The sequence below is a fragment of the Opisthocomus hoazin genome, chromosome 8 (genome assembly GCF_030867145.1).
Source record: "Opisthocomus hoazin isolate bOpiHoa1 chromosome 8, bOpiHoa1.hap1, whole genome shotgun sequence".
In the NCBI taxonomy this organism is placed as follows: Eukaryota; Metazoa; Chordata; class Aves; order Opisthocomiformes; family Opisthocomidae; genus Opisthocomus; species Opisthocomus hoazin.
The window spans coordinates 18,031,590-18,055,138 of NC_134421.1; the positions used below are offsets into that span (position 1 = coordinate 18,031,590).

At 44.3% G+C, this 23,549-nt stretch overlaps 1 protein-coding gene and 1 non-coding gene across 5 annotated transcripts; one reads left to right on the forward strand and one right to left on the reverse strand.

Annotated features, from left to right (window-relative positions):
• Positions 1–764: 764 nt before the first annotated feature.
• Positions 765–16,542, reverse strand: POLDIP3 (DNA polymerase delta interacting protein 3). 4 transcript variants are annotated; one of them, XM_075429312.1, is made up of 9 exons: positions 16,414–16,542; positions 12,275–12,662; positions 9,750–9,824; positions 7,839–7,934; positions 5,837–6,019; positions 4,824–4,901; positions 4,071–4,200; positions 3,138–3,204; positions 765–2,781 (listed from the first exon to the last, which is right to left on the reverse strand). In XM_075429312.1, exons 1-9 carry the CDS (start codon positions 16,518–16,520, stop codon positions 2,607–2,609), a joined length of 1,299 nt encoding a protein of 432 aa, XP_075285427.1. In that variant the 5' UTR covers positions 16,521–16,542; the 3' UTR covers positions 765–2,606. The 4 variants fall into 4 exon arrangements, with proteins under 4 accessions (XP_075285427.1, XP_075285428.1, XP_075285426.1 ...); XM_075429313.1 differs by having other exon boundaries at positions 5,837–5,983; positions 9,750–9,827; XM_075429311.1 differs by having other exon boundaries at positions 9,750–9,827; positions 16,414–16,541.
• Positions 16,543–16,860: 318 nt separating this feature from the next.
• Positions 16,861–17,008, forward strand: LOC142362340 (U12 minor spliceosomal RNA). Its single transcript, XR_012764967.1, has one exon. It is a non-coding gene; the product is annotated as a U12 minor spliceosomal RNA (small nuclear RNA).
• Positions 17,009–23,549: the final 6,541 nt, after the last annotated feature.

The following is a 23,549-nucleotide window of genomic DNA, read 5'->3' on the forward strand; positions in this document are numbered from 1 at the left end:
CAAGTCTTAGAAAACCAAGATTACTTTAGAGAGCTGACTGAGAACAGGAAGAGCAATGCACACCACGACACTGCTGTAAGACAAATCATGATGTGGTTTTTGGACAAACATCGACTTCACTGATTAAAAATAAAAAAAGCTGCCATAGATCACAGAGCTAGAGAACAGAGCAGTAGTTCTTCCAAGGAAGAAAATTAGGGTCATCGTGATTTATCACAGACAACCTAAACACAATACACAATTTAACAGCAAGTTACAAAGTACATCTCACTATTTGGCTTTTGGAATGGATATGAATCTATTAATAAAAAAAGTGCTTGAACCTCCCTGTTCTTTCAGAAAAGACAAGGTACGCACTCACAATACATGTCTTCACATTTTCACACAGCTTTCCATCTAGCTGATAATGAAAGTACCCTACTTCACCTAGAATAGGTACCCCAATTTCACAGCTGTATTTTTTTAATAAAATTATCTTACAAATTACTACGTTGTCAATAACAAAGGCTGTTCTTTTTCTTTTCTGTGACAACAGAATTTGAACTATGTGGGAACACAAACCGCTCCCACTTAGTAGCAAGAATCAGCTACTAACTTCGATGATCCAGATTAAAAGGCTTATGAGCCTTACACCTCTTGCTCTTCATCACATTATCAGCTTTGAAGTTTCTATATTCTTCTAAAAGCATGCTTGATACAAGGTTGGAACAACTCCGCCTATCTTTAGTTGCTTCACAGCATCTAAAAAGGTTTAGAATCCACTCTCTGTATAACAAATGTTTATTCAGAAACAGGTAATACATTAACTTCTCCAACCCTTAATGTTTCCTCCCCCTCCCCCCAATTTTTTTTTCCTTAACAAAACACAGGTGTTTGATGGGCGGGCAATCTAAAAAAGGAGAACAATAGCTGTCTTAGGTCCTCTCCTCTATAAACATCTGCTGTTCACATGAAGCATCCTACCAATAACGGTGGTGTTGGTTTCCAAACCAAAGAGAGTACTCTGGAAAAACAAGCGCTGCCAAGCCCTCAGCTATTTCCATGGCTGGAAGAGGTACAGTGAGATAGAGGAATGCTGTGCACAAGCTAGACAGAGCAAAGAATTAATACAGAACAAGAAAGCAAAAGAAACATAGGATTGGCCAAGAAATGAAATATGGACCTCCAACAGTTACAGAGTTCATTAAAACTCAGCAGAGCTGAACAGAATGGATTAGGTTAGTCTCCTAGCTCATCAAGTTCAAACCTCAATCAGATTCTGGAAGTGGCTCTTAGCTCTCACCTCTTAAAACACAGTTTGAACAAATACAAACGAAGGGAACTACTGGGATTTCAAATATCCATGGCAAGAATGCTGGATTAACAAAGGAACTATTGGAAGTGCCACCTAGTGGCCTGTGGCTCGTGACAGATGCTCCTGGCCCAAGGTACATCCTTGCTGCTCTGCGTGGGACGTGCTTAACACCATTCTCCTATGTGTTCCTTACAAACTGCTAACTGCTCTCCTCTCCAAAACCTCTCCCTGAAGCCATGAAGTGCAGCAATCATCCTCCAAACCCATGCATGTGAGCGGCATGCTCACGTAGCAGCCAACATTGCCCAGATCCTCATCTCTCAAAGAAGTGAGTTCTCGGACGCAAGCAGAGCCTGCTTCCTATGTATTAGTATCTGAAAAAGGCCCCAGCTCCTTCCTTTTTACAGAAGACTGGGCAAGTTAGAAGGTAAGAAAAAAAAAAATTCATGTCCCTGCATCAGCAGGAGGATGCAATACAGTCTAATGGGAGTGAAATACCTGGATTTCCTCTAGCTCTGAACACAAGACTAGTTCTTATTTTTCAGTCCAGAAAGAACAGAGCAACTGCTCCTGACCCTACAGGGCTAATATATTTGCTGTAGAAATGCCTGAGCCTTCCCCCTCCCCCCCCAACCTCTCTGCATTACCGGAGCTGAAGCATCCCTCCCACAGCACAATGGGTGGTGAACTTGTGCATTCTGCCTGCTGCCTCGTTTGGCTTGTGTATACGGTGAGAAGGTCAGTTTTTCACACTTCTCAATGTCACAGCTGCTGAGTAGAAAAATGTCCAACAGCCAGAATTAAGTAGTATGCCACCAAACGCATACAAATAAAAAATGCAAGACGGTGCTTCCTGTATGGAGCCACACCTGACTTTGTACCCAGCGCAGCAATTTCAGAAACAATGTGGTGTTGTTGCCTGTTGATAATCAAGAGGGTGCACCTTTTAGTTAAAGGTCAGTCACAAGAAAAGAGGAGGAGATCACCACTCCTTCCCTCAAAGTCTATGTGCACGTTTAATGGCCACTAGCGGCTTTGGAATAAAGGAGGGAGTTACATGGTATATGCTTGGTAATACATTACTGGTAGAAGGGGGAGAGGTTATTCTTTTGGAAAAAAATCATGGAAGAAAACTCCAACTATGAAAACAGAAAGTACACACACAAGAGGAAACACTATTGTACAGTAAGGTAGCAATCATAGAAAACAAAAAAATTTTAAGGCAGGCAAATGCAAATAACATCTGCACTCCTGCACTCATCTCATTCCCCAACTTCAATGGGTTTTCCAGTCCACTCCTTGCTCTCCCTTCTCAGAGTTTAATTTTGAATTCTGTGGGCTGCACAGAGGCAGAGACCCCTGAGGATTTGAAGAGTGCCTTCAAGATAGTGTCAGGGTCCACCTCAGCAGGGGGATTTGAGGAGCTGCTTGCACTTGACCGGCGTGGTTCCCCTTCCTTCTTCACTGCAGGGGTATCGCTCAATCGGCTGGAGGATTAAAAAAAACAGTATTTAACCTCTCATTATGAAATAAAACTTAACACTCTGTCTGCATTTACTGGTCTCGGTGTTGCCCCCTTCCCAATATTAGAGACAGAGGTGTAAAATACACTTTCCTAACAAGAAAACTTCCTCATCTCAGACTTGTTTTGAGCCTCAGGGCTGGGAACACTAGGTAGTCAAGCTACACTTCGCTCAGCTCAACACAGAGCGACACACAGAGCAAGAGAAGAAGAATATTCATGGCAGAATAATTTGCCAAGAGTTTTCGTCCCCTCCCCTCAGGTCCTCCTCAAAACAGAACCTGCATATGCACTTGGTTCTTCCCCCCAAAGGACACTTACAGCAATATAGGCTGGTCTGAGGTAATGACATTCCCATTCATATGAAGATTGCACTTCATTGGTTGACCTAAACACACACAATAAAAAAAGTCCTTACATCAGAGCTGTGGTAAGCCACAACTCCAGAAATACCACACATTAGTGCAAGCAATAGAGTTCCACATGCTGGGGAAACATGAGAAAGAATAGCCGATACAACTTTTGTTGCAAAATCACAGCAACAGAAGAGCCACTCAGTGCAATATGAAGACTCACACTAAGAAATTACATAGAGCTACAAAACCCTTAGCAGACACACAAGAGCATCTCCCATTCTCGGCTGTCTGCTCCTCATCTGACATTGGTAACATGTCACTCATTTAAAGAAAGAAAAAGCATGTATTTCCAGCTGAAAATTAACAGTTAATTTCAGCCTGTAACAACACTGCAGGTGGATCCAGATTAACAATCACACCATTCAAAGTTCATGGAGAAGCTGATACTAATGTCTTACAGGTCTGATTCAGCATGTCTCTGACTACGCCTTGAGAGTTTTTCAAATACTAGTTTTATTTGTACTTCGCAAACAGCTATTCCGTAAGCAGGTAAAGCCTTCCTAAGGACTATCTAGCTCTTGGCACTGGATCAGAAACAAAAGAAATATAATCTGGAATTTAAAACCAGTGGAATCACCAGGACCCTGCCTCTAGATTTCAGCATCCTCTTTCAAGGAAAGCCTTTTTCTTTTTTTTTTTAAGTTTCTCTTAAATAAACTTTGCATGTATTTAGCTAGTTACATAGGAGTGTATTACATTGCCTAGCTCTTGAACTGATTTTCTGGCATTTCCTCTCTCTCAGTAGCATATAAACATCTGAGATGTTTTTAAACTCTCCACTGAGGTAGAAAAGTCTTTTGCGATTTATCTGTCCACACAACTCTGGCCTCAAACTTACCATCCAAGCACCTGTTGTTGTATTTCTTATATGCTGTGATAGCATCTTCTTTCTTCACAAATACTACCTCAGCCACTCCAGGGTGCACCAGCCGGGCTCGCTTCAGAGCGCCACACACACAGAATAACTCCTGAGGACAAAGAGTCATGACCATGGTCACATCAAAGGTACCACTTCAGCCAAAGACACTGAGTGAGAAAGGCTTAGTTTCCAAATTACACCACCCATCCTGCTTAGTAAATACATGGCAGAATCTTGCCACTTTGCCACTTGTCTTATTTTGTGTTTGCTACAGTACAAGTTCTTAGCTTTAGAAATACAGGTTGCACAAAGCTCCATGCTGCTACCAACACAAGCAGAAAAGATCAAGGCCAGTACTCTACACTGTTTGTCACACATGAAGACCAGGGTCCTTCTCAGCCTGCTGAGAATGGAAGCACCTGGATAATTTGGATGGGGGTGTTAGTTCAAGGACAACACCAAGCACGATGTGGCATGGCCTCTAAGTGATGCCAGCTATCTCAGTATACCCTAGAAACAGTATTTTGTCCCAACTTCTTAAGCACACACGTTTTAAAAAAGTGTACAAAACCCAAACAAGATCAGGAACTCTCTAAAGTTTTTGCAAGGAAAGCAAACCCATGTCATAGCCCTCTTCATTTCATTCACCACAGATCAAGTGACTTATCAAAAGAGGTAGGTTAAGGGAAGGAAGCATCACTCATCCGCAGTCCAGCAGTAAGCACCACTCACAACAATGTCTTCCTCTGTGACTCGAGGATGCAGATTGTTTACAGTCATCTTTGTGCCTTCCAAAGGACTGAATGCCAGCTGCCAACACAAACAAATGCATCACATAAAAAAGGTCAGAAATGCAGTAGGCAAGACAGCACAGCAGAGAAAGCATTAAAAGTCACTAAAGGGATGTCTGGGAAAGTCCGTGTGCACACACAAAGGTGAGAGCTACAGCTAGTAATGGAAAGTATCAATGCTTACAAAAGCCCAGCTCATCTGATGGTGAAAAGGAGCCCCTTTTCCATGCTAATATCTCTCTGAAATAACTTTCTCTTTCATTCCCAAGTATAACACCAACTTAATCTGCATACATACACAGTACTCTATGGTCATGTCCACATTTCTAAGCATGTGTCTCTGATGCACTCTACTCCAGCCAGCAAACCCCAAAATACGGCTCCAGCCCCTCAAAAGCACGCTGAACTCAACATGCCTGGGAACACCTGGTGGGTTATCTGTACCCAATACCAGTCAGTCTGGGGAAGCAATTCCAGACAGGTTGTCCACAAATTGCCCGAGAGGTCTCGTGTGGGCAGCAAGAAGCTGTATTTGGAAGAATCACATTTTTCTCCTTGCTAACAAGAGCAGACAGAAGAGAACATAACTAGCAGTGTTTAAACCATATTCCTAGGGCCCCGGAAGCCTCCAAGGAGTGTCCAAACAACAAATACCACCCCCCTGTAACATGGATTCCTCTGGGACCACGAGCTCCCATGCCAGACAAAAAAGTTGAGAGAAGCAAGACGCACTAACTGATAATTCCCAGTCTCTCAAATGCTGAAGAAAAGGATGTTTAGACAGGTTTCAAATTCTTGGGACACGGGTTGCAGCTATCAGAATAAACTTGACGGAGTCCCAGAAATAATCGTGGAAGGCAGGCAGAAAGGAGCTGCTTGCATAACCGATGAACAGCAAGTTTCAGATGTTTCAAAGACTTCTGTAAAGAGCATTTCCCACTTCCCTTAGCTCACCTCAACAGGTGCTGGTTCTTTTGGAGGCTCCTCCTTTGTCACCAAAGTCCGGGACATGTTTGTCAAGGCCTTTGTCCGCATAGGAGAGGGAGGTGCAGGCGGTGCTGTGTACGTATCATTCTGGACCACTTTAGTCAGAGGAACAGTCTTGGACAGAGAGAATTTATTGCCAGTCAGCCCAGTCTACAGGAAAAATAAAGTATCTCTGAGTGCTGCAGGCTACAAAAGTCATCCCTCCTCTTCAAGCACCAACAGCAGGACAGCATTACTAGCATGCACTAAGAACTGCATGGCCTTTCCAGTGTCAAAACCACTATGGTGCTGGAAACCTTCAGCTTTCAGACAAAAAAAAAAAAAAAAAAAAAATCAACTAAGTTTCTGGGTGTATGTTTATCCCAGAAGAGCACTTCCCAGTTTCATATTCTGAAATTAACTTCACCACTGCAATGTGAAAAAGCTCCTTTTATCCAAAGACTTTCAAGTACTTTACAAAGTGTACAGGAAAATTGCTCATTAACAATAAGATTGAGCTGCCCCAGTACAAACAGCAATACTTCTTCAGAAACACCAAGCTAGGGTACACAAAGACATGGAGCGTAACCTTTCTAGCTGGCACTACCTGGGGAGTTTAAAGCCAGAACAAAAATTGTGCGCAGCTGCTGGGAACACTGGAGATAACACATTTACTCCTGCAAACACCCCACAAGGCTGATTTTAAGGATCACAAATGGCCAGGAGCTCTATTCTGAATACTCACATGAGAAAAAAAAAAAATGGGATAAGCACTGCACTAAACTGCCTGTGTGATGGTAAAAACCACATGAATTTGCTTTCTTAGACCTACAGAATAACTTAGGACAAACCCGTATCCAGCCTTCACGTCTGAAATAGGGCTAACTTCAAAGCCACATCAGGCTGGCTCAGGGCCTCATCCAGCTAAACTCTGAATATCTCCAAGAACAGTGATTTCACAACCTCACCCGGTCCCGGTGCCAGAGGCTGATCAATGCCCTGAGAATTGCACAACTCTCCTCCCACATCTAACTAGAGTTTCTTTTGCTGCAGCTCATTTGTTGGTTCATTTTCCCCCGTTCACTCCTGAAAAGGACCTGGGTTCTGCCTTTTCCATTACCACCTACTGGGCAGTGAAAGTGCATGGACAGAACTCACTACAGCCTTCCCTTCTCAGCCTTGAGACACTGCTCTCATCCTCTCCTCAGTCTCCTGACCACCTTGTTGTACTAGTTCCAGTCTGTCAGTTTGTCTTGTGTTGCAGAGCCCAAAAATAGGTGCAGTACTCCATATGCAATCTCAAAATGCCAAACAGATGGCAATAATTATCTTCCTTGATTGGCTAGCAATGATCTTACTAATACACAATCTACAGTTGGCCTCCATTGCTGCAAGGATGCACTGCTAACTCACTCACTATATCACTCAGCAGGACCCCCAGCCTTTTTCCTACAAAGCCACTTTCTAGCCAGTCAGTTCTTAGTTTGAGTTGCAGAGAGTTATCACAGCCCACGAGTAAGACATCGCATTTGTCTGTGTTGAAATTCCATCTTCTCCAGAGCAGCAACACTGCCCAACAAGCTGCCAACTAAGATTCTTGCATGGCAAGAGATTTCCTGCTTTGATGTGCAGCCTCTAGAAGCAGCAGAAAGCTTCCCTTGCTTGCCTGCTCAAACAATAATGAGATATGTTCAAAGCACTTCCCCAACAAGAAGAAAGTCAAGAGCTAACATGCAGCAACCTGCCAGCAAGGGAGAACACACATTCTGGCTGCAGAAGGCTTATAAAACCAGTTAGCCTAAAAGTGACTCTGTCCTAAAAATAACACTAGAAGCATTGGCACAAAGCGACGGGTGGGCTGAGGAGCAAACATTTCAGGAGAAAGCATCATTTATATACTCTAAAAGAACATAAGCCCTGTAAAGCAGCAGCCTGTGTGTCCACCCAATGTGAGCATGGTGTGGTGGGGACTGTTCTGATAACCCCTTACCGCGTTGTGCAGGAAACTGTTTGCGGTGGTGATTTTCATCTGTTTGCTAGTAAGGGGAGAGACACTTTCATCATCATCTTCCACGTCATACAGACCCTGAAGAGAAGCAAGGTAATAGTTTACAAGCAGGTAGATACAATCTAGATATCATTTCCAAAACAAGTAGTTTTTCCCCATCTTCAGCCTTCTTCAGATAATGAACATGACTACACTGGACTTTACTCCTGTCCTTGCAGCTTGGGGACACATAGCAGAAGGTATGCAAGTCCATTTCAAAATATCAGTGTGAAAACTATCAAAATTCTTTTCCAGAAATGCCACAGTAAAACTGTTTCCTTAGGTGTACTGACACCACGTACAGATTTCTCTGATCCCTACACTTCACCGGGACTGATGAAACCATATTAATGGAATAAAGCCTCATTGTCTTACTTTTTAGCACCCTGCTACCTTTAAAGTTGAAGCCTGTACATATATATTTTCATTTTCTTTAATTAAGCAGATGCCTGACAAATACATCTGAACCGAAGTTTCCTTTTGAATAGCCTGCTTTCCTCAGCATGGCACATATCTGTCTGGCACTAAAAACCACTGCACTAGGAGGTTTAGTGAATGAATAATTAATTTCCCAGTTAATGCTCATAGCCCTGCCTTCAAATACTGAGGTGAACTTCTACACAAGTATTTTTTCATCAACTCTAAATAATGTTAAGAAAAAGTCTATACACCTACAGCACTGCCCAGAACATAAGAAGTCACAACTCAAAACAGCTCCCCATTAATCCAGTAGAAAGGAGAAGAAAAATGAAGGTATTAGCAATGAGAGCTTGCAAAATAAGTGGGTTTTCATAGTCAGCAAGATTCCAGTTTACAAACAGGAAAGTTGTTCCAGTCACAGAAATGCTATGAAGCGAGAAACAAAAGTGATGGTAGAACAAAGGAGAATTGTGTAAAAAAGAAAAGAACTGGGAAAAACGCTAGCCATCCAGACAACAGACTTGAGTTTGAGACAAATGAAATGGATTCGAGGCTTATAGTTACGAGGTCAGAATAATGAAGACACTTCCTTAAGTGACAGCATCCGGGATAGGTGAGGGCAGCAGGTCAATGTAGAGGTAACAGACAAATAGCTAAAGTTACCATAATCAAGGCCAAAAAAACCCAGGACTTTATACTGTAAATATCAGTTTTCCAATATTTCATGTAATACTTTATGTACACACACACACAAAATAAGTAATAAAAATGTGTAATTCTTCTCCGAAAGCACCCAAGGTGGTAAGGTGATTGAATGGCTGGGAGCTGTGACAAAGGCCTTTAAAACTGATCCCAGAAGAGACAGCACAAATTCTAGGGTCTTCCTCAAAGTCTGCTTGATAAGGAATATGGCATCTTTGATAGCACATCAGAATACCAGTTAGCATCATTCACTATCAGGTTTCCAGCAGGGACCCACAGCTGGGATTTCACAGGAAGGTTTCACCTTCTCCCACCTCACTGTAGGACATCTGACCATGTACAATCATATCCATTCTCTGAAGAAGCTGGCAGGATGGTGAATCAAAACAACCAACAACTTGATCTGATGTGGTGTTACTGAGAAATTTATAGAGACATCAGAGCTAAAGGTCACAGTCTCTAGAAAAAAAAGTCAGGGCATACAGACAAAAACTGGGCATAACTACTTCATTCATATAACACACAAGGAATCAAGATCCATTAGACTAAATTAAAACCTCAACTACCATGGAAGTATCTTAACCACACAAGAACAGGAAGCTAAGCTGTCAGAAAACTTCCGAACACTCTTTTTCTCTTCATAGTTGAAGTTTTCTTTGCACCTGCCAATGTTTACGGACACCTTCCTTCCTTCCCTCCAAAGGTAACAAAGAGCACAGAGTGGGCACACACCTGTTTGTGTGTATGGTTGTTCACCACATTGATCCTCATTCCTGCTGGATGAGAGTGTACAGGAACTGGAGCCTTCTGCTACAGTTAAGAGGGAAAGAACCAAAGCATTAAAACACTACAGTCCACTGTTTCAGAAGACTGGAGCTGTTAGCTGATACTCGAGACCAATTAAATGAAACTCAGTCTCCTGTTCTTGAAACATATTACCACAATATGCTATTAGATAATGCCAATATTTCCTGTAGTATGTTTAATATGAGATACCTTTGGTCAACTGAAGAAATTAAAACCTAAGGCCATGCAGAGAAACTGATTCAAATTACCTGAGTTTTAGTCCAAGATTAGTGGGAAGGGGACTTAACCCCAGCCCTGCCAGCAGTGACTAGATCTACATTTCTGCCAATATGAAACCATGAATGGGGTAAAAAAGTAAGCTTCTCTTCTTTTACGCTACAGGGAACCAAAGATACCTATTTCCATCAAACTCAGCAAGTTGTGACACAACACAATTTACTTCAGTTCCATTACAAAGGAGAAGTATATACTGCTCCTTCACACTAGAGCTGGAATAAGCTGCAGTGAAATAAAATTATGCATGGGGTACTGTGGCTGACCCTTCTGCACTCTGCTATGCCATGAAACAGTGAAACCACAACAGAGGTAGTCAGGAACGCAGCTGTACTAATCAACAACTGAAATCAAGCAGCAACTCCCTCAAAAATCCCCTTTTTTTAAAAAAAAGAAAAAAAAAAAAAAGCTGGAAGCTGCCCATTACAGAAAAGAATAGATCTTCTTACAAAAATACTCCACGCAGGCAGTAAAAATCTTCAGATTTGCATTTTCTCTAGACTGTAACTTACACAACAGCACCCTCATGTTTCAGTTTGCTAATCAATTCACAAACAAGGGTACTTCTCCTAGAGAAACACCAGCAGAGCTATGGAAATTCTCTGGGTTTCAAAGACTTTCTCCCTTCCTTTATAAGAAACAAGACCACAGTAAAGGACATTAGAGCTGCGTGCTACATCTCAGATCAAGATACTTTAGTTTGATTCTGCTCCCACATTTGGGAAGAGAGGAGGACCACGGGCAATCTGAAATCAAGGTATCAATCTTTAAAAAATTATTCAATAATTGCTCATGTGCATGGCTTTGTCTACAATCTTCATCACTATTATATTTTACAATATTTTTTTCTTGCAATATATTGTCTAACAAACCGAAAGCACTGTAGGTCAAACCAAGTCATAAAAAAAAAAATCAGATCAGAGCAAACTGCTGCTGTACCAAGTCTACAGAAACTATTTTAACACCCAGAAACTTTTTAGAAAACATTCAACTCCTAATGGCTGACGGTGGTGATTTGGCTTAGGAGGACAGCATGAGTATTAACTACCCTACTAATTAAAGACTACTGAACAGACCATGTTCTATTGCTCTGTGATTAGCCCTTCTTACTGCCACAAGAGTCCTTTCTCTTTCTTACATCAGCCTGGCAGTAAACCTGCAGAGTAATGGGAAATTTCCTAGGCTAATTTAAAGACAAAATACGCTTGATGCTCTTGAGCAAAACCCACAGCTGAACAGAAAGCAGACTCATCCAGGCTTTCAAATTGATGAGAACAGGAGATTTTCTGGGTATGTGTAAGCACCCTGGTTGACCTTCGGGAGGAGGAAGATGAAAGAGGCAGGCTAGGAACTTCAGTTACATGCTTGTAGAGGTGAGGAACAAAACCGCTTCTCAAACAACAATCCTGACAGCCTGGAAACTTCTCTTCTGACTCTACACTTCTCTTCTGACTCTACCCACTGTGCCTAACACACACATAGTTCAATAGCAGTAGTTACTCAGAGAAGTTTGCTAAGAATCAAGTTACTGTGCACACAGCAAAGCGAAATTAGAAAACTGTCAAAGGAAATCAGCAGGTTACGGTGATCAGCTGATCATACTGCAACTGAAACGAATCCTGAGCCTTAACAGGAATGCGTCATGTAATCAGGCAACTCCCTGGAAGCCAGGGCTCTCCTGAAAACCAGACAAATAGAAATACAGAAATGGTAGAAGGGGTCATTGAATTTTAGATCCTCTTAGATATAAACATAGCTGTATATTCCAAACTGTTATTCCACCACTAGGATAAACCAGTTATCTAGACAGGACAATCCACCACATCAGACCTGCAAAGAGGGGTGGTATAAGAACAACAAAAAATGTATACGTTTTCTTTGCATTTAGGTGGGAAAGAGTCTACTTAACCATTCAAGACAACTACTTTAACGCTGACAGGAGCCCTGCTTTAGTCTTTATTGGGGCCAAAATTTAAACAAAAAATTAAATGAAAGCTGGGATTCTACAAAAAGCCCCAAGCAGCTGCAAGAACACCCAAAAGGCTCTGAATCCTGCCCTACAGGATAGTACCAGCACTTCTATTGTAAACACATAAACATATTCATGTAAATATTATGATTTCCACTGGACTGCTGCCAAGTAACTGAGGGGCTCAGAGGTGGCCTGCTTGACCTACTTGGATAGTTTTGGTGATTTTCATGGCTGGATTTACTGTCCCCATAGTTGGGCTGATGGCAGCTGGAGTGCTCCTTTTTAAGCTGATCTTCTCTCTGGCATCCACCACTTTGGTCACCTTTTCAGCAGCAACACTTTGCTGTTTACGGGAATTCAACATCTCTCGAGCATCCTGCACCTTCCCTTTGATCTTGAACCGAGCGTCCTTTTGAACCAGTTTTTCACGGGCATCTTTAACCCCCAGTTTGTGTCGGGCATCAGTGAGTCCAATCTTCTGTCGGGCATCAAATGTCCGCTGGAAGCCGACCGCTGGTGATGATCTGTTTAGAAGATTTTGCTGTACTCCAATGCGAGACCTTACACCTCCAAATACTGGCCTTGTGTTAAGCCTGAGGGGAAAGCAAAAAAAAAAAAAGAGTTTCAGACATTATAGGATTTGATACAGCATCAATAAAAGTATTTGTGTTGCTGCAAACAAAAGCTCGTTATTACTGCACAGAAATCCACTCAGGTTAGATGCCCAAATACAACAGCAGAGCTCCTAAGCTGTTTTATGCTGGATTTTACTTTCAATAAACAGCTAAGGAACTGATTTCCAAAATCCGTCCTTAAGCTCACATTTACAAACCTAAGTACAGGGTCTAACTTCAGCTGTGCTAAGTACCTGCTACATTTAAACATAATTCAGCAACAGCTTGGGTACTTTGGGGAAACCTTTGAAGACAAAGAGGAACGGAAACAGACTTTCCAGCTTTAGGACTAAGCAGGTCTACTAAAGCATCTTCTGTAACACAATAATATGTCCTGTTACAAAAGAAACATGGAACTACACAAGATTTCAAGAACTCCAGACAGTAAGTTTGGATTTGTGGGAGCACAGGAGGCTTAGATTTTAGGACGTACAAACACCAGTACCAATCTCCGTTCAAAGCCACCAGTTTCAAAGTTGATTAACTGCCAACAAGAATAGTTATCAGTCACATCACTTTTTAACATCACCGCCTCTTCTTTAATCTACCAACAGAACTGCTGCACTCGATGGCCTTTACTTTTTGAGCACATCATCATCACAATACTGAGCACAAAGATAACAGCCCACAAAAGACAGCATTTGTACTTGTACACAAGCATTACTAAGGCCCATTATGTAGTGAAAGCTGAAACTACCTTCTTGTTACAGGTCTGATTCACTTTTTCAAAATCTCCCCTAAAAGGAAACAGCTTGTCTAATTTCTCAATATTGTTCCTCCTTTAAGTATTTAAGGTTTTCTTTTTTCCATTTTTTCTCCCCCCCAAGAGATGACAAAGCAGTAAGAGAAATTTTAAAGTTATGGTACTGAAAAAATATTCTTGCTGTTGGCTTTTTAAAATTCAAAATAGGCTACAGTGTTCATCTGCTTTCTGAAACTTATTGGCCAGTACTATAAAGTCTAAAAGTAGATATCTAGAATTTGTTGTAATACTCAAAAGCCTAACATCACAAATTCAAATGATGACGCAATTTGAATTCTTCCTGCAGCCTTATATCAGCATTTCCTGATCTAACCTTACAATCTTAACATTATGTACAGTCGCGTATTTTCAGTACTAAGATCTGTAAAAAAACGATGAAAGACTGAACCTCCACTTCTGTCTTGCATTCTTGTGTCCAGACTACTGGAGAGCTAGGGTCAAGGTCCCATTTTGCTACCCAGCTAAGAATCCTGTGGCTGCTCTCTCACATAGCCAAAGCACACTAGCTAGAAGAAACAGGATTATTAAGACCATTTATGAAAATATATCCAGAATAATATGGAAGAGTAACGGTATGCATAAAGCAATACCCACAGAACAAGACTCCCCTTGCAATTTTAAAAAGCATTAATTTAGCAATGTTGAAAGCATTCAGTTAGAGTGCTGCAGAAGGGCCTGACAAGTGATTCTTTCCAATGAGCACAAACAGGTCAAAGTAAAAGCAGAAACATAGGCATCAGCATTTAAGCTGGAATTAGTTAAACCTGTTAATGACACAAACTAATGATATCAGTTACAAGACTCCGTACTGAAGATTACACTGTCTCTGAAGACTTGTGTTTACCCCAATAAGCAACTCTCTTCTGTAGAGAACTGCCTACCCTGTAACAGCATTAACTGTTTAGGCATTTTGTGCCACAGCACCTGAAACACAAGGGAATCCCAAACATCTAATTCACTTTCAATTACTCCAAGTGCTGGCTTGAACATTTTGTTAATTAGTACATTTTACAGGTGAAGATTTTTCTGTTATTTCATCTAGACTACTGAACAGCATGGATATAATGACTTAAGTTTATTCAGTTTATCCAGCCTTCACAAAGTCAAGTCAGCTACCTCAGAAATCTTACGAAGTGAGCTGAACATGACAAACAAGAGAAATGCAAGGCACAAAAATTCTTACAGTGCTGCAGAGGGATTGTTGCTCAGCAAATAGAAGCAGGAAGAATTCCTGGAAGAAACGAGAGTTAAGAAGGGATCTGAAAACAGAGAAAGGAGGTGCTTGGCATATTAAGCAGCATAGCATTGTTCCAAATACACAGGATAACATGAATGAAAGCACAAAGCCAAGGCGTTGTCTAGACTAGGATTTAAATATGTGTTTGATGCGTGCTGGCTTTGGCTGGGGCAGAGTTAATTTTCTTCCTAGCAGCTAGTAGGAGGCTATGCTTTGGATTTGTGCTGAAAACAGTGCTGATAACACAGGGACGTTTTTGTTACAGCTGAGCAGTGCTTACTCAGAGTCAAGGCCTTTTCTGCCTCTCACACCGCCCTGCCAGCGAGGAGGCTGGGGGTGCACAAGAAGTTGGGAGGGGACACAGCTGGGACAGCTGACCCCAGCTGACCAAAGGGATGTCCCATACCATGTGATGTCATACTCGGCATATAAAGCTGGGGGAAGAAGGAGGAAGGGAGGCACATTCAGAGTGATGGCATTTGTCTTCCCAGGTAACTGTTAAGCATGATGGACTCCTGCTTTCCTGCACATGGCTGAACACCGGCCTGCTGATGGGAAGTAGTGAATGAATTCCTTGTTCTGCTTTGCTTGCACATGCGGCTTTTGCTTTACCTATTAAGCTATCTTTATCTCAATGCATGAGTTTTCTCACTTTTACCCTTCTGATTCTCTCCCCCATCGCACCAGAGGAGAGTGAGCAAGCGGCTGTCTGGTGCTTAGCTGCTGACTGGGGTTAAACCACAACAGAATGTTTTGCTAGTACACTTTAGCAGACAACTTTCAAAATACTACTCTAGATGTAGAAGTATGGACATTCAGAGTCAAAACCTAAGATTCCCCAATGACCGCTAAATTAAAAAAAAAACAACCCAACGAAACAACAACAGAAAAAAAGGAACACATTTGGCTAACACAGATGGGGAGAACTCCGTGGACAAGATCTGCAAAACCCTTTCAAACGACCTGTCAGAGTATCAGTAACTGTGCTACAGAGACGACAGTTTCCCAAGGCCAGGCAGCAACTTTGATGAAGCCATTGGAGTGTAAAGCCTCGCCCGTGCGGATCCCCAACAGCTTTGCTTACAGTTACGGCTCACCTCCCACGGCTATCCCACAATGCACCGTCCCGCTCCTGGGAGCTGCGGGGTACCGGGCACCCCCAGGCCGCTGCCTGACGAAGAGCCGCAGCCCAGCAGCAGCTCCTGCTGCAGAGACAGCGCAGCCCGCAGAGCTCGGGAGGCACCGAGGCCCCGCTGCCCTCGGCCTGGGGAGCATCGCTGGGTTAACCGGCGGGGCAGGCGCAGGTCAGAGGCACCAGTGAAACGAAGGGCTGTGCCAGGAGAGGCGAGAAGGGCCCGAGGAGGGCAGGGGAGGGCCGGGCCTGCCCTGCCGGGGCCCACGGGGCAGCGCCAGGCACTGGGGGGGGGGTGAGGTGGGGAGACAGACCCTCGCCCCGGCCCTGAGCGACGGCCACCACCACCAATCGCCATCAAAGGCGCGGCCCCGCAGAACAACGCCCAAGCCAATAGGAAGGCGAGAGCGGGGAGGAGGGCCGGGCCGCGCTGAGGGAGGCTGCGGGCCGCAGTCTCCGGAGCGGAACGACCAGAAGGGAGAACGGAGGAGCCAGCGGAGGCCGCCGGGCCCGGGGCGCTGCCCTCGCGGCCGCTTACCTCCCTTTCACCGTCACACCGCGTTTCCGTATGAGCTCGTCCAGAGAGAGGTCCGCCATCTTGTCGCGGGGCCCAACGATGAGACGCAGCGAGCCAGACCCGGACATGACATCATCCTACTTCCGCTCCTCGCCCCGCCTCCAAAAGTACGCAGTCCCCGCCCCCTGACTCGCCCGAGTGCGCGACGCGGAGGGGAGGGGGCGGAGAGGGCGTCCCACAACCCCCAGCGGCGCCCGGGCGCCTCATTTACATACGGCCACCGGCACGTCCCGCCGCTCTTCGACCGGCGGCAGCGGCTACGCGGCGCGCGAGGGGAGGAGGCCGGGCGGAATAGTTGGGGCAACGGAAAACCGGCTCGTGCGCTGTGGGGCGGCGCGGGGAGATGCTCGCCCTCACCCTGAGAGCTCAGGCGCAGGGGTCTCCTGGCGGGGGCGGGAAAAGCGTGTTATGCCTTAAACTTATGAGTAAGGAAAATAACGACCCGGGGTGACGCCCGGGTCCTCACTGCAAATGTGAGAGGAATTTTTGCGCGGGTACAGGTCGCCCCCAGGTGGCCCGCTTACTTCGCGGGATGCCCGGGTGCGTGATCTGCCCGACCCTCAGTGGTGCCCGTGCCAAGGACAGAAGTGGGGGCGGGCCGCGTTGGGCCCTCTTCACGTCATGGCGAACGGCTCGACTGGGTCGCCTTGAAGACGAGAAAAACCGCAGCGTGTCTTCACAAGGCTTGGGAATACGTCATCCAACGCCTCCTGGCGTTTCACGTGTTCGCGGGGCGCGATCCCTTCCGACGCTTTGGCGGGAAGAATTCATTTAAAAATCAATTTAAAATCGGGCTGAGGGTTAAAATCTGCCTGAGGAGCTGCCGGCACGAGACCTGCAGAATCATGGAATCATTAAGGTTGGAAAAGACCTCTGAGATCATCACGTCCAACCGTCAACCCATGACCACCGTGCCTGCGCCAGGAAGGGTCCTGGGAGGAAGCCCTTGGACTTCAGCAGAGCGGGAGCTGCTGGCGAGGGCCAGGGACAAACACAGGGGACACGGGCGCAGCTGAGGCAGCTGCGCACGGCCACACGAGCTCCGGGTCCCGCAGCACAGGTTTTCTCTCAGGAACTTTTCAAGCCTGTGTGAGCTGGCGGTCATACCCGTAGCGATCGATGCCAGGTCACTGCTTAGTTGTCTGCTGGGACTTGATCCGGATCAAGGGTGGCACATGACTGCGTTGCTATCAAATTAGGGTACACAATAATTAGTTTATGCCCTTTTTGTGCTGCTTTTCCGCAGCTGCTGAGATACTTCATCAAACTGGTGCGGTGGCGTGGGTGATGTGTGACCACCGTAAAACCTGCTATTGCAAAACTAACAGGCAACATTTCTTGGAACAGATTTGTTCAAGAGCAGCCCAGGTGGTTCCAACTAAAGGGCTCCCAGCCTGCAAGGACCCCCAACGGAGGTCTTTTCCAGACACCTGTCCAGATGCCCGCTGACTCCAGTGATACCTGAGCAGCCACATTACCCTTTGGCAAGGAGCGATGCAAACCACCTCCTCCTGTTTGTTTTGCTTCCATCAGCCTAGTTCTTGTAACTGAAGGCAGAGAGTGCACAGGTAGCCCTACCCACCCTCTCTTTCACTTGTGATCCCCTAAGTCATCGTCTCTCCAAGAGTCCAGGCCTGCTCACCCATTTCCCCAGTGAAGTTCCCTTCCCTCCGCAGGCACCCCTCTTGTCACACGGAAGTCTCAGTAGGAGGCTGGTTAGGGGGCAGGAGCTGTGCTGTTGTGGGAAGGATGGGTTTAAACCGCAGGATCTTCCATTCCCTGTGTTTATGATCGTTTCACTCTTCCCATGAGACATGACAAGCTGCAGCTGAGGTGTCACGGGTCTCTCTTGGTTCTTCCTTGCAGCTGTGAATGCAAAGTCAAATATTTGCTGAGGGATGGGCCCTGGCCTCCGCTTCCCTTCTTGTGGCTGGGAGAAGGTGCAAGCAACAGCAAAGGGATCTCCCTGAGCACAGGGGGTCCCCGTCCAAATGTGCTGGGTAGCTTTCAGAGGTGGATTTCCTGAGCCTGTCTCCCTCATCGGCTGAGACCTGGGGCGTGGAAGTCAGAATGGAGGAGACTGTTTCCTAATCTCACACCGATTTACTTTTTAAAATATTCATTAGGAAATTATGTAAAGGATTTCTTATGAACCTTGGGTTTGTACATGGCACAGGGTCCAATTTACATCGTTACCCTCACTGAGTTGTACAGAGACATGTGAAGCAGCTGAAAGCAGAATGACGTGGCCAGAAAAATAATAGATAAGTTGCCGTGGAGCAAGACCACATCATTACTCAGTCCAGATAAAGCCTGTCATGATGACCAACTGCAGTGTTAGATGTGTTTCCTTGCTCTCCAAAGGACAGAAACCCATGTGCCCAGTGTGTCAGAAGCCAAATACCCTTCCTAGTCAACTTCAGTTAGAAAAGCTCCTAACCATCTAAGCTGTCAGAAACCTTAATTCTTCTCTATTAATTATTAAAAAAACCTATTAAAAAACTATTAAAAGTTTAGTATGTAGGCAGTACACTCCCCCTTGATTGCATTAATACCATCACCATAATCATTACCTTGACACAGAAATGTTTTGTACTGAAATAATGAAACAATTTTAATTAAACTCAAGGTGGAATTAGCTGTGTTAGGTGTAATCTTTCTATGTCAGATTTTGTACACTGAAGTAGAATCCTAATATTTACATTAACAATCTCCTGACTTATTATATATTCCTTTTTTGTTCAGATTGAAGACATAGAGACATTAACAGTTTTGAAGGTTATACCATGAATGTCAGTTAAAGTGAGTTCTGTTTGCATTGCTTATGTCTATAAACTGATATTTTTGTTACTCTGTTAATTATTTCTTAACATGAATGTTTCTTAGGAGAAACAAACTGCATTTTAAAAAGTATAACAGAAAAAGAAAGAGGACCAAATCTGGGATTTAGCTTGGACTAAACCAAACATTTGCAGAAAGGATGGAATATTCTTACTACGGTAAAAGTTTAAACTATTAGCAAATACGCAGAACTGATCATCTTTCTCTGCTTCCAATTTCTTCCGCAGAGTGCTTCAGTTATTTGCGTTGGACGTAACCCAGAACAGAACAGGACTTGTTGGGCTGTCATTGCTTTTTGTCTGGGTTCAACATGGGTGTTGCAGCTGGAAAGGCCGATTCTCAGAGCCTGGGTGCTGGCTGCCGGGGCGCTCGCCTGTCCTGCCTGGCCCGAGGAGGCTGGTGGTCATTTCCTCCTCAGCCTCAGCTTGCAGCCAGTTGCTTTAACGCATTTGTCCTGGCATTGAGCACCAGCACTGCCACTGTGAGCCTCTCAGCAAGCATTTCAAAATTCTGAGCTTTCTTACTGAAATGCTTAGGAAAATTGGTCCCTGCCGGACATAACTGTCCCCAGACTATATGGTCAAAAATCTAATCCAAACCAGTCTGAAAAGAGGAGTTTTAGTCCTCTTCAGTTCCTAAACCACTGTGGCCTCTGCTTCGCCAGTGTGTGTCAGGGGCATCTTAAATGAAGGAATCAGTCAAGAATAAAAGCATGTGGTGCAGTGGTTTCCATGCATGTGGGATTTGAATTGCACCAGCATTTTGCGTTTGTAGTTATCACATTTTCTGCACTGTTCGGTTCTAGCTAGATAAATAGTGCTTGGTAAATATGTGAGTTGTCAAATGCCAGTGAAATTAGCCAAATGATTCATACCACAGATATTTGCTCTGAAGCACAGCTAACCCTGATATAAAATAGCATGCATTCATCAAGGTTGTGCTGTTGATGTTGTTCTTTTAGTCCTTTGAAAAAGTAGATAATGAGAGCTGATGAACCATGCGTTTTTCACCCAGTTTATTGGTTTGGTCCTTTGTATGCATTTGGGTGGGAGAGGCAAAGGGGAGAACAACAGAAACGTCAATCCATTCACTTATTTTGCTCATGGGTGAACAGTCTCCCAGTCCATTATCCTGTGTTGTGAGAATTTGGTTTCAGTATCCCAAGACAAGTCCTTGCAGAAAACTAAACTGTTTGAAACATCTCAGCTTCAGCTATGAAAGATCTCAGCATTGCTTCTCAGGTCAATTGCCCAGTTGTTCCTTCAAAGTTACCTGTATTAGTATTTGAGCAATCTTAATTCTCACAGGAGTCTGTCACGAGGAACAACAAATTTCTAAGGAAACTTTTTGGTGGAAGAGCTGCTATTTGCCTTTCCAGGTATCCTTCTGGAAAATAAGCATGTGAGGTGTAGCTCCATACATTTAGCCAGCCTAGTCATCACTTTCAGAAGTGAAAAACCTGCTAAATAAAAGTTAGTGATATGATCCAAGTATTAATTACGTGTTGTTGCAAGATCTGGGATCATACAGAGTTGCTGACTTGCTGTGGTGGTGACTGTGTGTTGTTGTTTAGCCTCAGCTGGCAACAAAGAACCACACAGTTGCTCTCTCACTCCTCCTCCCTCCCTGGTGGGATGGGGAAGAGAATCAGAGAGAACATCAAAACTCGTGGGTTGTGATAAAAACAGTTTAACAGAATTGCAAGTGGAGAAGAAAATAACAACAACACTGATAAAAAGAATATACAGCATGCAATGCTCTCACCACCCAATGCTCAGCTTGCTCCTGAGTAGCAAATCTCCTTCCCTCAGCCAGCTCCCCACTTAAATACTGAGCATGACATTGCATGGTGTAGAACATCGCCTTTGATTGGCTGGTTTGGGTCAGCCCAACCAGCTGCTTGTGAACATTAACCCTGTCCCAGCTGAACCCAGGACACTGTGGCTGGGGTCAGGCTTTCTCCCTCTGAGGGGAAGGCACAGTGGGGGCTGGAGCTTCTGCTGCATCTACGAAGTATTTGCTCAGGGATAACTAAGGGAGGGTGTCTGTCTTGAAGGAGCTGTAGGTTTCATTATCATCAAATTGACTTTTTACACCAAAAAAAAAAAAAAAAAAAAAAATCTGAAACTCTAAGGGCACTACTAATAGCACTGACCAGGTACTCCTGATGATCTAAATGGGGTCCACTGGATAATCACAAGGCTGGCTTGCTCCTTATTCCAAGAGCTGAGCCTCCTGTGTGCTGGTCCCGTCGCTTCCTTGCAATTAGCAGGAGACTTGCTCAAAGACAAAGCATCTGCTCGCGTATGTATCCAAAGCCTTGAACCCTGGTCCTCTGCAGCTGTTAGAAAGTAAGAGACCAAGCGACAAGAGACAAATCCCGTGGCTCACTGACCTGTCTACTCTCTCACCAAAGCTTCCTGCATGTGTGAAATAAATGAAAGTAGGTCACAGAGAGAGAAAAGGTCAAAACACAGCTAACAGCTAAGCAGAGATCTGTGGATTAGACTCCCATCATCTGCCGTGCATCTGTGAGATGTTAGTGTCCCGAAAATTTGGGTTCGTTTACCTGGTGTGCAGTACACACAGAGCAGAGGTATTTTATTACATATTTATGCAAATATGGGTGTCTGTCCCAAGACAGCATACCTTGTTCACAGATAGACAGTCATTTAAACACTTGACATTACCATATTCATCTTCCTAATACATATGCATTACTATTCTATTAAATAGTTAGTTAAAGTCTCTTCATCCAGCATGTAAATTAGTACGCATGCTCAGTGTCTTCATCTTTTCAGTCTAGGGTATAATTGGGGTAGGTGGTCCAGGAGTTGGTGGTCGCGATCTCCTGCTGCCAGAATTACCTTTCCCTTAGTTACCCGTTTCTTTTGGCAATCTCAGCAGCTTTTCATAGCTCGTTAGCTATTCTTACGCTTCATCACTCTCTGGTTCGACGTTGGACAAATACATCCTTCTTATGGAACAATTAGACATTATGCAAAATCCTGTTTCTTAGTTTCTCTAAACCTAGTATAGTTAATTTTAAACTTTTAACCATAAGAGCGGTAGGGCTTTATTAATTTCAGTTATCATTTCACATTTTGATTCCCCTTTTTATTCCTTAGTACAACAATGTAAGATGTAGAGATATGGGCAGACTCACCCCCCTTCTTCTGGATGAAAACACTATGAGCACGGAAAGGATCTCAGGGTCTCTGCTGAGATTTGAACAAAGTCTAAGTCAGAACTGTCTTGGCTTGGTTTAGATAGCAAATGACACGAAGTGAGGGGGAGGCTCTTCCATGGTTGTGTTGACTGATGAAAAGGGAGGGGAGGAGGGAGAAGAGGTGGTGGGAAATGCAAGACACTTACACCATCGAGGAGTCTGCTTGTCCCCAGGAGGGACAGAGTGGAAAAGGCTATAGGAGAACAACATTTCAGCACTAGCAGTAGCATTGCTCCAAGTCTCCTAATGATGGTAGAAAGCCAAAGAAGGAAGGGAAGACAAGTCTGGGTTGTTTCATGATTGCACCCTGTACAACATGGAGGAAGGCAAGATGTGTCTGCATGACTCAACCTGTTCTTCAGGGGCATTCTTGTTCGGTGACTTCAGGCTATCTCAGGACAGCCGAGCAGCAGCCACAACCCTGCCCCCAGCGACCTTTCTAGAACAATGGTGTTTTGTTGATTGCTCCAAAGTGCTTAGACTTAGACTTAGCTGGGACATTTGATACTCAAATCCTGCATCTTGCTTTGCTGGTAGCAGTGATTTAAGGAATGCAACCCACACCAAATGTGTGGCCTAACTCACCACACCGGTGCACTGGATGTTTAGTCCTGGGTGAAATCTCACCCTCAAATATCAGGAACTGGGAAAAAAGGTTGCATTGAATCGTGAGCTAGATGTTGTCCTTTGCACTGGGAGTTGCAAGAGTCTGGCAGTATGGAAGTTTCACGTACAGAGACACTGTGGACCTTTGTTGTTGATGGATGGGGTACCTGGTCTGTTGTGAGCCGTTAAAAATCCTGTAGCTGGGCAGGATGGAGGCAGCCCATTCACTATTTGGGGGCTACTGCACCCTGGGCCAACTTACACCTTTTGCAGGGAGGGGGAAATTGTTGCTCCTTTGAGGCCAGCTGAGCGTATGTAACAGGGAAAAGATGTTTCAGCAGTACCTCAGAGCCCAAGTCTGCTGGATTCTACTAGGTGCTGTACATACAGAGTAAAAAATCTGCTCCTGCTGTTAAGACAC

Bases quoted from the DNA above. Each gene is read 5' to 3' on its own strand.
- POLDIP3 (XM_075429311.1), bottom strand. From the start codon at position 16,520: ATGTCCGGGTCTGGCTCGCTGCGTCTCATCGTTGGGCCCCGCGACAAG. The intron at 6,020-7,838 runs GTAAGGGGTTAT...TTTTTCCTGTAG, and splicing joins ACAGTTTCCTGCACAACGCG to ACTGGGCTGACTGGCAATAA. The intron at 2,782-3,137 runs GTAAGTGTCCTT...TTAATCCTCCAG, and splicing joins TCAGACCAGCCTATATTGCT to CCGATTGAGCGATACCCCTG.